Source organism: Zingiber officinale, chromosome 9A (genome assembly GCF_018446385.1).
Source record: "Zingiber officinale cultivar Zhangliang chromosome 9A, Zo_v1.1, whole genome shotgun sequence".
In the NCBI taxonomy this organism is placed as follows: Eukaryota; Viridiplantae; Streptophyta; class Magnoliopsida; order Zingiberales; family Zingiberaceae; genus Zingiber; species Zingiber officinale.
Window position 1 is genome coordinate 15,781,841 of NC_056002.1, and position 14,571 is coordinate 15,796,411.

General features: G+C 33.5%; 1 protein-coding gene across 3 annotated transcripts; it reads left to right on the forward strand.

The window, feature by feature from the left end:
• The first annotated feature begins 1,643 nt into the window (after positions 1–1,643).
• LOC122020071 (CDPK-related kinase 3-like) lies at positions 1,644–8,459 on the forward strand. Of its 3 annotated transcripts, none has more exons than XM_042577803.1 (11): positions 1,644–2,307; positions 4,716–4,846; positions 5,116–5,157; positions 5,250–5,280; positions 5,495–5,573; positions 6,120–6,416; positions 6,559–6,668; positions 7,108–7,215; positions 7,366–7,428; positions 7,930–8,097; positions 8,170–8,459. In XM_042577803.1, the coding sequence occupies exons 1-11, from the start codon at positions 1,777–1,779 to the stop codon at positions 8,311–8,313; spliced, it is 1,704 nt and encodes a 567-aa protein (XP_042433737.1). In that variant the 5' UTR covers positions 1,644–1,776; the 3' UTR covers positions 8,314–8,459. The 3 variants fall into 3 exon arrangements, with proteins under 3 accessions (XP_042433737.1, XP_042433736.1, XP_042433738.1); XM_042577802.1 differs by having other exon boundaries at positions 1,645–2,307; positions 5,250–5,358; XM_042577804.1 differs by having other exon boundaries at positions 1,671–2,315; positions 5,250–5,358.
• Positions 8,460–14,571: the final 6,112 nt, after the last annotated feature.

Below are 14,571 nucleotides of genomic sequence, written 5' to 3' on the forward strand. Positions count from 1 at the left end.
CGATCACACACTTCCATGATACAATCTATTTTTTTGTTTTATGAAATAATTTATATTTGATTAGTGATCAAAATTTATGTAGATGATAAAAAAAATTACAGTGTTTTTCATCATAATACTTTCATACTTTGAAACATTCAATTCTATAGCATTTTTTTTTAAAAAAATGCCTCTCATTTTATCGCTTCTGGTACTTTTCTTACTCTGAGGCATTCAATTATATAGAGATTTCGAGAAAATTATTTTCCATTTAAGAGCAAAAATAGTAAAACAAAGCTCTGAAATTTAAGATTAATATAATAAAATTTAAGATCTTTATTATTACTATAATAAAAAAATGATTTTTAGACACAAGTATTTTTTTATAATAATTTTTAAACAATTAACCGACAAATTCTTTGTGTGGGTACATATTCAAATTGGACTTCTCTATTTGAAAATGGCTAAATTATGCCCTTTTATTTTGCTTGACCAAATTGCCCTCAATTGCCGACTTATTTATCGTCTTCCTTAAAAAAATTATTATTATTTAAATGGGAAGATCTCCAATGTATAATTAAGTAAAACTAGATCTTTATTTATATAGCATTAAAATATTTCAATAAGCGAAGTCGCTTTATCAAACAACATGATAGCTAAAATCAATTATTTCTAAAGTGAATTAAAACAAATATTGGTCAAATTATGAAATTAAATGAATTGGGTCTTAATTATTGATCATTTTTTTGTTTTTTCCAATCATTAATGCCCTTACTCCATCGAAGGGAAAGCATAATTTGGAGTGTAGGCCCTGCTCAAATACCTTAATTAAGAAGCATTTATTGCACTGGAACAATGAAAAGGATCTAATTGAAATATTTCGAAACAATAAGCACCTGCCTTGAACATTTCCCTGGGCCCTACTCAAATTGTAAATTAGAAAACGAGAGGTCGCGCGACACGCCGTGTTGGCGGAGCGAATTCTGCATACCCAAACCCGGGGCCTTCTCCATCAGCTGGGCCCGCGATTGCAGTGAGCACTAGAACTGGCCATTAGTAATTCGAAACGTTGCGCATCGACCGGTAGTGCTTCCTGTGTATCCCTGCCGCTGTCTTTGAGACGATAGCGGACTGCACCGGCGACGCCACCGGAGAAGAAACGAGACCGAGTCGGATCCTTCTTTTATGACTCAGCTCCATCTCGGTATTTTATGAATGGGCCCCTGAAAAAGAAAAATTACATTTATCTCTAAATAAATTGGTAAAAACTTAAGTTCGTTAAGTTAACATTGGACTCCCTTATTTAAGCTTCACTTTTCTTTTTTTAGCTTTGTTTGGTTTGAGTTTACTTTATTTAAATATTATCAAACTTTTAATTTAAATTTATTTAATTGTTTAATGTTTTTATATATTTTTTTAATTTTTAATTTATTTGATTAGTTAGTAAATTTATTTATAAGCTTGATAAAAAAAATAGAATATAATTTACACCTTTATTCTTATATATTATTGATGAAGAATATTTATAAATAATTTATAATTTTATATTTATAAATATTAATGAGCTGAAAAAAAAACTTTGCAAGGGTAATTTGGCGATTGAAGAAAGAAAGAGGTACTTTTTAAACAATATTAAAAGGTGCAAGGGCTAAAGCAAAATTTTCGCAGCATTTGCTTTTCCTCCTCCCTTCTCTCTCTCGACGGCCGCTTGATTGACTGCCTTCTTCCGCGATTGAAACCCTCGAATTCAGACAACAGAGAAGAAATCAAGGCAGGAGGAAGCAGTGGGCGAGGACCATGGGACAGTGTTACGGCAAGAGTGTCTCCGTCGCCGAGGACGGCGGCGCCCGGACCTCGGCCAACGGCGCCGGAGAAATCGTCCCGGCTACGCCCATCAGGAAAAGCCGGAGCGGCGCTGCCACTCCCGTACAATACTCTGGCGCCGGTGCCGCCTGGCCCAGTCCTTACCCGCAGGGCTCCGCCAGCCCCCTCCCCGATGAGGTCGCCCCTTCGCCCGCAAGGTCCACCCCCAGGCGAATCTTCGGGAGGCTTTTCCCACCGCCGTCCCCGGCGAAGCACATAAAGGCCGCTCTCGCGAAGCGGCAAGGGCCCCCGAAGCCCAGGGACGGTCCTATCCCTGAGGACGGGACCGGGGAGGGGGAGAGGCCGTTGGATAAGAGCTTTGGGTATAGCAAAAACTTCGGTGCGAAGTATGAGCTGGGGAACGAGGTCGGAAGGGGCCATTTTGGGCATACCTGCTCGGCTACAGCCAAGAAAGGGTCGATCAAAGGTCAGCTTGTTGCCGTGAAGATTATCTCCAAAGCTAAGGTGCGGTGGTATGTCCAAAACGTGATTTTTCCCTCTGAAATATTTTTCTCTTTTCAATCTTGTGAAATTTTTTGGCTATTCTCCAATATCTGTGCCAAATACTAGACTCTAAATTAGAAGATCCAATGTCTTTGTCATCTCCACCTGTGATTTAGTGCTTGTGTTTATCTGACTTTGTGACTATTAATTCTGGGTTAGACTTTTTTATATTTTGTTTTTATCTCTGTCCTTTCTTTTTGGGCTTTTGGTGGTGGTTTGGAGAGAGCTTGGCACTGGCACTGGCACTGGCACTGGCACTGGCCGTTCGTATTGCACCGATTAACATTATGAGCTGATGATGACACAAGATAACGTTTTAACATAATTAAGGTGATGGTTACAACTTTATTTGTTGTGGCACTATATGGTCAGACGATTTAAGCGCTAGATAAGTGAACTCCCTCGTCACTTGATTTACCTAAACAGTTATCCAAAAAGCTAAGCCCATAATATTACTTATTTTACTCTTGCATTTCTGATTGGTTGCTTGAACTTCCAGTTTATAATTATTCTATAGCAACTATTTTGTATTGTCTGCATGAACTTTTCCAGACATTGTGAATGGAACATAAGAGTATAAATCCAAGCTGTGAAATATACACTTGATAAATGGTGTTACTGAATTTGTCTACACTAAAATGACAACAAATTACTCATTATTTTTATTTTTCTAGATTGTTATGAAAAAATATACATTTAAGATAAAATTTATTTAAATATGGATGATGATATAATAGGAGATAGAGAGCTCAATGGCGTAAAATGATTCATACAGCCGATCCCACCTAGTGGGAAAAGGCTTGGTTGTTGTTGGTGTTGGTTGTTATGAATTATATAGTGTTGTAAATGGGGGTACATAATACTATAAATAATCATTATTCTTTATAATATTTACTTTTAATAAAATATATTAATTAAAAATTAAAAATTAAATCTAAATATTTAAAAATAAAAAATATAATTTTTTAAATATATATATATATTAAATTAATGGGATAATTTTATTAGGTTTTAATTAAGTATATTTAAATTATATCAATCATAACTAGGAGTTGATTAAAATTATTAACCTATTGTTATTTAATTAAAATCTAACTTACAACTTATTCACATACCCTATTTCGGTCGTCGGGGTTGCACAATGAGTTTGGGCGTGTCACCAGGACCACGTGATGTGTTCGGACGTGTCGTTGGACCCGAGCAATAGTCCGGGCCCATCGACGAGCTTGGGCGACATGCTTGGACGCGTCGTTGGGCTTGGGCAACATGCCCAGACGCGTCGCCAGGCTTGGGCAACACTTCCAGGCTTGCACAACACATCCAAATTGGTCACAGTGGTGAAACGGCGACAGCGGTGGCGGTTTCAGGTGCAACGGTGACGAAAGGAGGTGAGTTACTGCTTAAAGCACCGCCTTAAGCAAAGGCGGTGCAATTGATGCCCAACTCCCGCCTAGACGGTCATCTTGGCCGTCAATTAGAACACTGGAATTATACAACCAAAACAAGCCTTTGTCCCAATTATTTGGGGTATGGACCATAGATCTTTTCATGCTGTTGAGGTTACCGTAAGACAATGTTTGTTAAACTAGAGTATTGAAGCTCTTTATGATTTATTACGACTCTTAATGGTGAAATCTTTTTTTGCCACATTATGAATTATACAACCAAAACAGGCCTTTGCCCAATTATTTGGGGTATGCACCATGAATTTCTTCATGTTGTTGTTGAGGTTACTATAAGACAATGTCTCTTGTTAATCTAGAGTATTGAAGTTCTTTATAATTTAATAACTCTTAGCTTAAATTATCTATTCTATGAATGAAAGGATATATACCTTATAAAAATTTCAAATCATCTTCTCAATAAATTGAAGGACTTGGTCTAATATATGTTACCAATATCATAATTTCACATTCACACATTATCATGATATAAACACTTAGATGATCTAACACAATTTGCCCCACCCTTGCCAAGGTTAAGCCCGTCCCAACCCAATTGTGGATTCCTAGCCTCATGATGTTAATGTGGTGAGAATGAGATTAAAAAAATTACCCACATTAAGAGGTTGAACAATGTGTTGTCATGTTTAATCTATTTTTTGTTGGCTGTTTTTAAGGAATGGAAATAAGGTTGATACTGAAAGAAGTGGGAATTTATGTTTTTTTTCCTATTCTAGCTGGAAGCATAAATCTCCTTCATCACTTATTTCTTTGCTTTGCAATCATTGGATTTCTAACATCACCATTTGCAAATTCCAGATCTATAGCTGACAGCCACTTTATTACAAAAACAATCTCCAGAACTCTGCTGTTTTTTAAAATGGGCATGTGGTTGCCTTTACTGATATTTTTGGATCTTCTATGCAGATGACAACACCAATATCAATTGAAGATGTTCGTAGGGAGGTTAAGATACTGAAAGCTTTGTCTGGCCATAAAAATCTTGTCAAGTTTTATGAGGCATGTGAGGACACACTTAATGTCTACATAGTGATGGAGTATGTAACCATGTCTTAATCTAATATTCATTGTTGTGAAGATTTTGTAACAACTTAGCTTTTGATTATTTATGCTACTTTATTCAATAAAGGGTTGGATTCATTTGACACTTGTTACCGTAGTTTATCTGCTATTTTGCAGATTATATCATGCAAGTATTTGTAGTTTGACTAATTTCCAAAATAAACAATGATGGGGCTTCCCTATGTATTTTAATGCTTTTACTGTGTTGGTAACCTTATTGGCTCTTCATGTTTTCACTTTTCAGATTATGCAAAGGTGGAGAATTGTTGGATAGAATTTTGTCCAGGTACTCTTTGTTGCCATTAATTGTTTGTTTTTTCTTTTAATTTGTAGACGTTCTTATATTTCTTTTTTCCCTATATTTCTTTTGTTCTCAAGAGGCGGAAGATACACAGAGGAGGATGCAAAGGTTATTATCGTTCAAATTCTGAGTGTAGTTGCCTTTTGTCATCTTCAAGGTGTTGTGCATCGTGATCTAAAGCCAGAGGTCGACATCATAAACTACTTAGTGTAGAAACATATAATTTTTTAGGATTCCTCTTTTCTGTCATTTTCTCAGGTAGCCATCATGTCTTCACTCTTGCAGTCCTGCTTATATTTATTTTTCTGTTACTTTACCACAGAATTTTCTTTTTGCCGCTAATGATGAACATGCTGACATGAAGCTGATTGATTTCGGTCTTTCAGATTTTATTAAACCAGGTGAGCACCGCAATCTACTATGTAAAACTATGATGCTTAAATGTTGTTGTTTATTGCATTTTGATAATTCCTGATATGAAGACAGATGACTGACTTATAATCATGGGGTTTTGGAATATTAAATTGATTATGGATTAATATGTTGCCAATGTTATAGGCTTTGTTGCCTGTTTGATAAATGTCATTTATGTTAACCTTTATGGTTGATGGTTTCTATTTCTATGTAGTCAAATTTAAACCCTGATATGCAAATTTGCAATCTGATAGTGTCAAGTATAAGGGTTTAAATTTGTCATGGATTAAAAAGAAATAAAGGTGACACTTTGTTGCTTTTTTTGTGACTTACGAGATGAATCCCATGTTATTAGTCACCTCACAACCAAGTCAAAGTGAGTTCTTTCTGAGGAGAAACAACTTTCTGATTATTATGATCATGGCTCCAGATTGTCTTTTTAGAATTTAGGTTATGCATCTCATTACTAGTATATATATATATCATCACATTAAAGTTGTCATTCAAACTTCTATTTGTTAATGATTACACAGATGAAAGGCTGAATGATATTGTTGGAAGTGCTTACTATGTTGCCCCTGAGGTCCTCCATAGATCATACAGTACAGAGGCTGATATCTGGAGTATTGGGGTTATAACGTATATTTTGTTGTGTGGTAGTAGACCTTTCTGGTCACGAACTGAATCAGGAATTTTTCGTTCTGTGTTGAGGGCTGATCCCAACTTTGTTGATTCACCATGGCCGGATATTTCTCCAGTAGCCAAAGATTTTGTGAGAAGGCTTTTAAATAAGGATTATAGAAAAAGAATGACAGCTGCACAAGCTTTGAGTAAGTTGCTAGTTCCTGTTAATCATGATTTATTTCGAGGGACAAGGAATCAGTGCCTTCTCTTCACATATAGTTTTTTATATTGTTCTTTAATTAGGTGTTTTTCTATATTTGATTTTAATTAACCTTTGTTTGATAACAGCACACCCTTGGTTGCGAGATGCGCAACGACAAATTCCTCTGGATATGCTTATTTATAGATTAGTGAAGTCTTACCTTCGTGCAACACCTCTTAGACAATCTGCCTTAAAGGTAACATGGTACTGAGACTATTACTGTTTGTTTTTCAATTATTTGTAACTAGTGCATCAAAAAGGAAAGGAATAATCATTTTTTATAGCATAGAGAGTTATTTCACTGATGATCAAAATGACTGTGAAGGTAAGCGACCAGGTAGACACATTGTGAAAATATTTGAATGAGCCTACAACCATCAAGATCCTCTTCAAATGATAATTTCAGCAAATGGTATATTGGTCCTTTATAGTTATAGTATGGCAAAATCAATTTACAATTGATTGAAATATCTGTGAAGTTATGGCTAGCTATATACATACCTTACAAACTTGAGAGCGTTTTGCCAATTGATGATTTTGATAAATGTCGAACATTAAGTAACAGAGTCATTCTCTGTTTTATTTATATGTTTATTTTTATTTTTATAGTTTGTGCACTTATTATGCTTCTGCAGGCACTATCTAAGGCTTTGACAGAGGATGAACTTTTTTATATGAGGTTGCAGTTTATGCTTTTAGAACCAACTAATGATGGTTACATATCACTTGACAACTTTCGAATGGTCAGTAATCAGTTTATTTATCAAGTACTGCAATATAATACTGCATGATGGAAAGAACTAATAGCCTAGTTTTTCTTTATATGCATTTATGATAATATAATATAACACCATTCTCATTTTTGTTCTTTGATTCATTTGCATTTTATTCAGGCATTATTTCAAAATGCCACTGAAGCAATGTCGGATTCCAGAGTTCCTGATATTCTAAATGCGGTATGCGGTACATCTATAACTTTGCTATTTCATAAAATTGGCCTAGACTTTTTGATGGAACACTCTTTTCTGGTAATTTTTTTTATCATTGATTTATGTATCGAACTTATTTTCCTGTAAGTTCAAGCAGCATTGATCCTTGTTAGTGTTCAAAGGCTTTCATTATAGTAACTTTACAAGGATTGATGAGATCATTAGTTAGAAATTTTTCTTGTAATTCTGTACGAGTTAGATTAGACTTTTGTATGTGGATTATTGAAAAATGTTTCAAAAGTTGATAGATAGACGTACTTGGTCATTCATGTCACTCCGAGCCTGAACAATCTACTTATATTTCTACTGACAACCCCAACTGAGTGTAGTTGGCATGGCAATGAGTTCCTTATGCTAAGATTCTTTGTTAAGCTAATCTATCATTCGCTTTTCTGGTTATTGGTTGCGGAATCTATTTTAACTGAACTTACAAGGCATTCTAACCTCTGCATAATTTTTCGAATCTAGTTGGAGCCACTGGCGTTCACTAGGATGGATTTTGAGGAATTTTGTGCTGCTGCAATCAGCCCGTATCATCTCGAGGCTTTGAATGGTTGGGAACAGATAGCAAGTACAGCTTTCGAGTTCTTTGAATTAGAGGGGAATCGAGTCATCTCTATCAAGGAATTGGCCCGGGTAGTAACAACTTTAACACTAACCATTGAATCTTAAACCCATGCTAGAGTGTAATATAGCTGTATCTTGTAGGAACTGAACCTGCCTCCTGCTGCTTATTCCATGCTGAGAGACTGGATCCGACCGGAAGACAGCAAGCTCAATATTTTTGGATACACGAGATACTTGCACGGTGTCACGATACGCAGCTCCAGCTCCAACACAAGACATCGCTAGATTGCCTGTGACATTCTTGTACTTGCTTTCTGATGTTCATCCATTAAATCTAAAGCATGCCGCCATTTGTATGTGTTTGTCTGTTGATACAACTTGATGTAGTTTCCTTTAGAGAACACACAATACAGGGTTTTTTTTTTTTTGTTTGTTGATTTGTATTTTGGTTGATTTATGGATATTTCACGTATTCAACGTTTATTTACTTAACAAGAGCTGAATATTATTGTTATTTCATCTGTTAATAAGTCATATGTTAAACATATAACTTGTAATTTCTCTGATAATCTTTGTCGCCCTTCAAAAAAAAAAATTTCTTTCTTGTTATTTTTTTTTAAATACGTTTTTGCAGTTTTAATATTTTTATAAAATTTATTTACACCTTCCTTTCTCAAGCATTTAAAGATTAAGATTTAATTTTGATAAATTAATAGATAAAATTTTTTTAACATTGTTGATATAAAAATGCTAGTATGATGGGTGATTAAAGCGTTTTTTAATTTATCTTTAGTGGTATGTAGAAAATTTATATAGAAAATTTATATGAGATCCAATTGGCCTCTTAGTCAAATATCTTATATCAATTAAAAAATTTGTATGTTTTAATGATTTTGAATCTCTATTTTTTTCTTAAAAAAACGAACAATTTTATGGGAAATGAAATTTTTTTAATTTCAATTATCATGTGCTTACGGGTGTGTGAAAAACTATTATTAATTTAATAAAATTATATCTTTTTACTAACTAATTTTGATGAAGCTAAAATGAAATTATATTAATATTATTTTTTCTATTTATATTGAAAATAATTTTAAAATTTATTAATAATTTCTAAAGACACATCAATCAGTAATGAGTTTGATACTCAGCTGCGGCGTATTATTCGAAATCTTTCTCATTAATCAACTAGAGATTTAAAGTTCGAGACTCAAATGCGGCATATTATTGAAAAGTTTTTTTATTAATCAATTAAAAATATAAAGTTCTCTTTAGTAATATATTTTAAAATTGACAACACTGCGAGTAGAGAAAATTTTATAAATACCTTAGGCCGACGATATTAGAAAGTATACTTTTTCGATTGTTTTGGCTAAGATCAAGTATATGTTGGTGCATGTTGCACTAACGATCTAACTCAGGTTTTGATGAATGACAAAATAAGTTACGTTAGGTTTGTTATTATCTAACGATTTAATTAAGTGTACAGGAGAAGTCTAGCTAGGTCAACGGGTCGATCGGATAGCTGGCACGAAGTCCAGACAGGTCGATGGACTAACCGGATATCTAACATCCAGCTAGATCGACGGGCTAACCGGATAATTGGTAAAAAGTCCAGATATGTCGACGGGCTAACCGGATATCTGGCATGAAGTCCAGCTAGGTCAACGGGTCGACCGGATAGCTGGCACAAAGTCCAGACAAGTCGACGGGTTGACCGGATGTTTGGCAAAGTGGTAAGTTAAGGTAGACCTGACCACGGTTCGGAACCGACGGTTCGGAACCACCGGTTCGACGATTCCAGGCAGGTCGACCCTTAACCTTAACCGCCCAAGACGGTTACGGTTCACGGTTCAGAACCGCCGGTTCACGGTTCGTCACGGTTCGTCATAGTTCAAGATTAATATGTTAAAAAAAATTAAAAATTAAAAATTAAAAATTAAACATTAAACATTAAAAATTAGAAATTAAAATTTATTAAAAAAAGGGCTTGCACTTATTTAAGTTGCCTACGTATCCCTTTAGGAGAATCAAAGCCCACGTAGTTCTTTTACATTTTTATCTTTTTACATTTTCATTCACTTCCATTTCCTGTTCCTGTCGTATTTGTTCCTTCAGTATCAAAATCTTCAACTTCGTCATCTGAAAGTTGCATTCCTTGGATTCTTTTCTCCGCTCTGGTCCAATCGTCCAGTAATGCTTGGGCTTCTAATGAGTCGGGAGACAAAGTTGATCGTCGTTCATCTAATATGTTGCCGCCGGCACTAAACGTCTTCTCCACAGCAACAGTTGACACTGGACAAGCTAAAATTTCTTTTGCGATCACGGAGAGAACGGGAAAGCTTTGAGCCTTCTGTGACCACCACTTTAAGATATCGAAGTTTTCGCTATCTGCTTCATTAAAATCAAAAGAAGTCGTAAAATAATTCTCAAGTTCCTGTGTGGAACTTGAGGATCCCCGTGGACGTTTTGTCCGTTCTTTTAATAAGAGTTGTGCTTTTGTAAGTTTTAAATTACTACTAATAGTTTGTTGAATTTCAGAAATATTAATTTGTGTTCCATATTTTCCATAATATTGATTATAAATATCATATAAATAAATTCTAACATTATATATAATATTAGCTGGATCAGGGAAGAAGAATCTTTAATTGGAATTAAAGCATCATAATATAAAGTTAACATTTCTTGTAAAACTTCTAATTTAAATCTAGGATCTAAAGCAAATGTAATTAAATAAATTTCAGGAATTAAATAAAAATATTTTTCCCATTTAGTTTTCATAGCTAAGATGCAAAGAGATAAAGATTCATTATTAATATGTTCATTTAAAACTAATACTATATTAGAAAAATTTTCTAAAACTAATTGAGCAGTGGGATAATAAATACCGGAAAATTGTTCGGTTGCATCATTAAATACTTTTAAAATTTCACAAATACTACTACAAATATTCCATTGTTGTGAAAATAAATATATATTAGTATTAGTGTTTTGTGCAAAAAATGAACATAATAATTCTTTATATTGAAATGAATCTTGTAATAATTGGTATGTTGAATTCCAACGTGTTGGTACATCACGTGGAAATTTTTTAGGTCTCATTCCATTAATTTTACAAAACCTACCCCATTGTTTCATTATAGATGGATGAGACCATAAATAAGAAATTGCAATTTTAATTGGTTTAATATAACTTTCTAAAATTTTTAAACCATCTTGAACACATAAATTTAAAACATGGCATACACAACGAATATGAAAAAATAAACCTCCAATAATAGGTTGACAAACAAATTTTAGATCATCTATACAAGCGGTATTAGAACTAGCATTATCTAATGATATTGAAAATATTTTATGAGTTAAACCATATTCTTCTAAAATTAAACATAATAATTGTGCGATATTATGAGCATTATGTGATTCATCAAAAACTCTATAAGCTAATAATCTTTTTTGGAGGTTCCAAGAGTTATCGATCCAATGACAAGTCACACCCATATACGAATGTGTTTGCCAATGATCACTCCAAATATCGGAACATAAAGAAACTTTATTATCTAATTTACTAAATTCATCAATTAAATTCTTTTTTCCTTGTTTTACTAATTTTTTAATTGTACGAGTAAGTGTAGTCCTAGGAACACGTTTAGCACATGGATTAAGAGATTCTTTACAAAAAATCTTCAAATGTGCATTTAGATCCAAAACTAAAAGAAAGATGTTCTACGGAAACAAATTTAGCTAATGATTCTCTTAATTTATTATCCGAATATAAAAATAAACCGGAATCGATACTACTGCTAGTTGAAGAAAATCTTGATAATTGTGTTTGAGAACGGTCGAGTTCATATTCTGTCGGGTGCTTCGTTTCTACATGTCGTTTCAACGACCCATAGCCGCCGCCGGCTTGGAATTTGTAGGAAGCATTGCAGTGCTTACATTTTGCACGCATTTCTCCCGACGGAAGAGTGACCTTCTCAAAATGTTTAGTAAAAATAGAAGACTTTAGAGGAGGAAGTTCCCGAACCTTAGAAGTAATTGCATCGGTACTTCCTTATGTTTCGGGTGTCGGATTTGGAAGATGCTCGATCTCATCATCGGTGGATTGAATGTTGGGGTTGGGGTCCTCCTCCCGCGGATTCATTATTTACTTTCCCTTCCGAGCTCGAGATGATGCACCTCCGCGACCTCCTTCCATTGTAATTGAAAACGAAAGCGTGTAGAGATTAGATAATACGAAAATGAGATTAAGAGTAGAGAATATGTGTGTGAAAAATGATGAAATGAGCTCTCTATTTATAGAGTTTTGATAGTAACGGACACTAAATCATAGCCATTGATCAAAAAACGGTCAAATGATCCTAATCGTTGAAAAAAAAATACCTAAAAAATCCTCCCAACGGCTACGAACCGCCGGTTAACCGGCGGTTCCAACGGCTACGAACCGCCGGTTAACCGGCGGTTCAAGCCGTTTAAAAAAAAAAATTTGCGGCTGAACCGCCGGTTCAACCCGGCGAACCGGGTCAACGGGCAACCGGCCCGTTGACCCGGTTACGGGCCCGGGCCGGGTCCGGGTCAGACCCGGCCCGGGGTCGGGTCTAAGTTAAGGTAAGTCACTAGAGGGGAGTGACTTGGTGAGGACGCGTTCCCCATTTGAGAGAACAGTAAGCGTCGATCCAACTTAGATCCATTTTAGAAATTTAAGTTGAGATCTTGATTAGATTCTGATCTCGAAGAGACAGAATCTAATTACTACTCTAATTATTGGTGTGCTAACTTTGTTTTGCAAATTGCTTCCCCCCCGGTTACGCACACCCCCTCCACCTCCCCTCTCTCCCCCGCCAAAAGACGCATGTAACCTCCTTTTCATTTTTTTTTTAAATTTTTATTTTTATTTTTTAATTTTTTTAATTCATACTTATATATTCATACTTACATATTTTTTATTTTTTATTTTTTATTTTTTTTATTCATACTTATATATTTTTAAATTTTTATTTAGTTTAATTTTATTTAGTTTTATTTTTTAAATTAATTTTATTTTTAATTTTTTTCATTCATACTTATATATTTTAAATTTTTTATTTAGTTTATATATTTTAAAATCTTTATTTAGTTTAAAGTTTTAATCAATTTTATTTATTATTTTTCATTAATACTTATATATATTTTTAATTTTATTTAATTTTATTTAGTTTTATTTTTTAATTAATTTTGTTTATTATTTTTTCATTAATACTTATATTTTTTTAATTTTATTTAATTTTTATTTAATTTTATTTTTAATTAATTTTATTTATTATGTTTTTAATTTTTTAATATTTATTTAGTTTTATTTCTTTAATCAATTTTGTTTATTATTTTTTTTATCAAAATTTTTAATTTTTTTTATTTTATATAATTTTTAAATTACTCCCTTCCTTTAAATTACATTCTTAATTTGACACTTAAATTACCCGCATCCAACTATTAACACATGTCATAATCTTCTCTCCCTTTAAATCATCCCTCCCTCCAACCATTGACATATAACACATGTCAAAATCTCTCACCCTCTTTAAATTACCCATCCTCCAACCATTGACACCTGTCAAAACACTTCCTCCATTTAAATTCATCATTCTCCAACCATTGACATCTGTCAAAACACCCCCCTCCCTTTAAATTATCTCACTTCTAACCCTTGACACATGTCAAAATCTTTTATCCCTTTAAATGACCCCCCTTCCAATCCTTGACACATGTCAAAATCTCTCATCACTTTAAATGACCCCCCTTTCAACCCTTGACATATAAACATATAAAAAAATTATTGAAAAAATAAAACTGATAAAAAATTGATAAAGAAATTGATTAAAAAAATTAATAAAAAAATAAAATTTTAAAAAATCAATTGAAAAAATATAAGTATTATGAAAAAAATAATTAATTAATTTAATTAAAAAATAAAAACTAAATAAAATTTATATAAAATTGGAAAATAAAGTATTGATAAAAAATAATAAATTAAATTAATTAAAAAAAATAAAAACTAAATAAAATTTATATAAAATTGAAAAATAAAGTATTGATAAAAAATAATAAATTAAATTAATTAAAAAAAATAAAATTAAATAAAATTAAAAATATAATTGTATGAGAGTTATTTTTAAATAAAATTAATTAAAAAGTTAAAATTAAATGAGAATTAAATGAAATAAAAAAAAACAAAAAAACAAAAAAAAAACAAAAAGGAGGTTACATGCGTCTTTTGGCACGGAGAGAGAGGGGAGGTGGAGGGGTGTGTGTTGACCGGGAGGGGGGGAAAAGCAGCTCTTCTTTGTTTTACAGGGTAGTATAATCTTTATTTGCTTCGGACTAATCTTTTCTTGCAAGAAAATAATTTGCTGGAAAAGGAGGTTCGGGCACCCGGAATACCCAAGGATTATTTGCTCGCCAGCTTGGAGCACACTGATTGGTTGGCTGACGTCACCGTCCAAGCGCCCGGAACTGCCTATATAAGCCTTCCACCAGGAGCACAGTATACAACTTTCTTCT

Coding starts and splice junctions, on each gene's coding strand:
- LOC122020071 (XM_042577802.1), top strand. CDS start 1,777: ATGGGACAGTGTTACGGCAAGAGTGTCTCCGTCGCCGAGGACGGCGGC. Junction 4,847..5,115: donor AATGTCTACATAGTGATGGA/GTATGTAACCAT, acceptor TTCACTTTTCAG/ATTATGCAAAGGTGGAGAAT. Junction 5,158..5,249: donor TTGGATAGAATTTTGTCCAG/GTACTCTTTGTT, acceptor TTTGTTCTCAAG/AGGCGGAAGATACACAGAGG.